General features: G+C 62.0%; 1 protein-coding gene across 1 annotated transcript in view; it reads right to left on the bottom strand.

Annotated features, from left to right (window-relative positions):
- LOC144241196 (protein-arginine deiminase type-1-like) overlaps window positions 1–2,263 on the bottom strand; it is a 39,433-nt gene that overhangs the window by 3,225 nt on the left and 33,945 nt on the right. Inside the window, exons 13-15 of the mRNA XM_077775684.1 lie at window positions 2,134–2,227; window positions 1,058–1,137; window positions 176–301 (exon numbers count right to left, since the gene is read on the bottom strand). Coding sequence (XP_077631810.1) covers window positions 176–301; window positions 1,058–1,137; window positions 2,134–2,227 — 300 coding nt within the window. The remainder of the gene's footprint in view (window positions 1–175; window positions 302–1,057; window positions 1,138–2,133; window positions 2,228–2,263) is intronic.

Genomic DNA, 2,263 nt, shown 5'->3' on the forward strand with positions numbered 1-2,263 from the left:
AAAAAAAAAAAAAAAAGAAAAGAGCACACACACACACACCACCACACCCGCCCCGGTCTCTGCTCAGCTGCCCTCAGACAGGAAGTGCTTCTCCTCTGGAACCCCAGCGACACCCCTGCGGGCCCTGTCGGGCCACGGGGACAGGGAGTGCCCCGTCCTGCTTCTGCGCTCTCACCATGTCAGGGAAGAAGGCTTCTGCATGGGAGCCCTTCAGGGAGAAGAGCTGGGGGATGTCCACGATGTCCCGCTCGGTCAGGCCCAGCTCCCGCTTCAGCACCTCCCGGTTCCAGTCGATGCATTTCTGGGGGAGCAGGAGGAGAGGCAGCGCGCGCACCCAGCGAGCCGGGAGGCTCTAACTCACTGAACGCCGACTGCGAGCCAGGCCCCGCACAGAGCCCTTGCACCCCGGCGCTCCTCAGACCCTCCCAAACAGCCGTGTGCCACTGCCGCCCCCCAGATGGGGAAACTGAGGCTCAAGTGACCTGCCCGAGAGCACAGAGCTAGGAAGCAGCAGAGCTAGGATTTGGACCCAGGAAGTTTCTGGTTCCCCACGAGCTTGCCGCTGCACTCCGCCATCCCAGCCACAGCGTGGCGTCCACCTCTGCCCCTCTCAGCCTCTCAGAGAAGGTGCCGGGCTCCACGCAGGAAAAGCGGGGGGTCCTCTGCGCCAGGGCCTGCACTACGCGTGTGGCAGGCATCCACCCTGCCCCTTCCGGAGACCTCCTCCCACCCAGTCTCTTCCTTGCCGGATCCACTTGACTCCCACTCACCCCACCCCTCGTCCCCACGGGGCCCCAATTTCTCCACCTCATCTGTCTCCTGTTACCCTGCTGCTCTGGAAGCTCATCATTTCACCAGAGCAGAGCAGGATCTCCCCTCATCAGACTGGGAGCTGCCTGGGGGCACCGTTGCGCCTCCTCCATCAGACTGTGGGTTCTCCGCACAGAGGCCTGGGGCTGAGCCCCTTACCCCCACCCCGGAGATTCCTGGCGCTGCTTCCCCTGGGAGGTGGGGGACCCTCCACCCAAGAGCAAGCAGCGGAACCCCAGGTCCTCACCTGTACGTAGAGACTGTCCCTCCTGAGGCGACTGTTGGCCAGCATCTCATTAATGCTTATACTCACTTGGTGTCTTAGTCCTGCGAGAGAACAAAGACAGGAGGGAGGCTCAGGAGGCCTCCCCAGGGCCATCTCGGGCCTGAGGCTGCAGAATTCGGGCCCGGACTTCTCTCCCACCTCAGTGCCAGGGGCTGAAGCCAGGACGGAGAAAGCTGCAGACTGGCTGCCGGTATGGCCGGCACATCTTGGTGCTGGAGCAGAGAGTGCTTGGAAGGGACTGCTGGCTCAGGGCCTAACACAGCACAGCTGCCATTATTGAGCACCCACCTGCTCTGGGCATCCCCCCTAAATTCTTCTTCTTCTTTAAAACAATGTGAGGCGGGGGTAATTATCACCCCCAATTCAGAGAAGAGGAAACTGAGGCACCGAGAGGTTTAGAACACAGCCTTGATGTCACAGCCCTGAGCAGCAAGATCAGGATTTGAATCCGGGTCTTCTGGCTCTGCACATCCCTTCCAGTGCTCCATTTCTCAGATGAGGACACTGAGGTCCGCGGTGGGGAAAGGGAAGTGCGCAAGGGGGCCAGCCGGGTCCTGGGCAGGTCTGTCAATTCCCAGAGGCCCGTCCGCAGAGGGGCCCTGACCACCCACCTGGCTTCTCACCCCTGCCACTCCCAAGCCCCCAGCCCTGCTGCAGCGCGGTGATAGCCTTGAGCAAAGCGCCCCTCTCTGAGCCTCCGGGGATAGGGATTAAGGGGAGGGTCCAAGATCGGCTGGGTGTACACGTTTCCAGTTGTCTTCCTCTCCTGGGGTGTGGCCAGGAGCCGGCCACCCTTACTGAGAATGTCACCTTCTGTGTGCGTCCCTGCCTTGGCCCCATAAAGGGACAGGTCTCACCCTTAGCTCCCAGTGAGGGTGCTGCGAGAACTAGCGATGTCGGGTTCTGAGCTGAGGGACCCAGGCAGGGCAAAGGGCCCGGAAACAGAGCACAGCCACGAAAGGCATTAACGGTACTCAGGGCTGGCAGTGAGCGGGCAGGGGCCCCACGCGGGGAGTGACCGGGTCCTGGGCACTCACCGTCAAACTGGGCCGCCTCCCCGTACCCCTCCTCTTTCTTCTCTTGGAACAGCTTGAGGCAAGCACTGGGGCTGGCCAGGAGCAGCCGGAAACCCTGGCACAGAGGGAGAATGGCTCAGCGGATGGACTG

The sequence above is a fragment of the Crocuta crocuta genome, unplaced genomic scaffold (genome assembly GCF_008692635.1).
Source record: "Crocuta crocuta isolate KB4526 unplaced genomic scaffold, BGI_CrCroc_1.0 scaffold127, whole genome shotgun sequence".
NCBI classification, from domain to species: domain Eukaryota; kingdom Metazoa; phylum Chordata; class Mammalia; order Carnivora; family Hyaenidae; genus Crocuta; species Crocuta crocuta.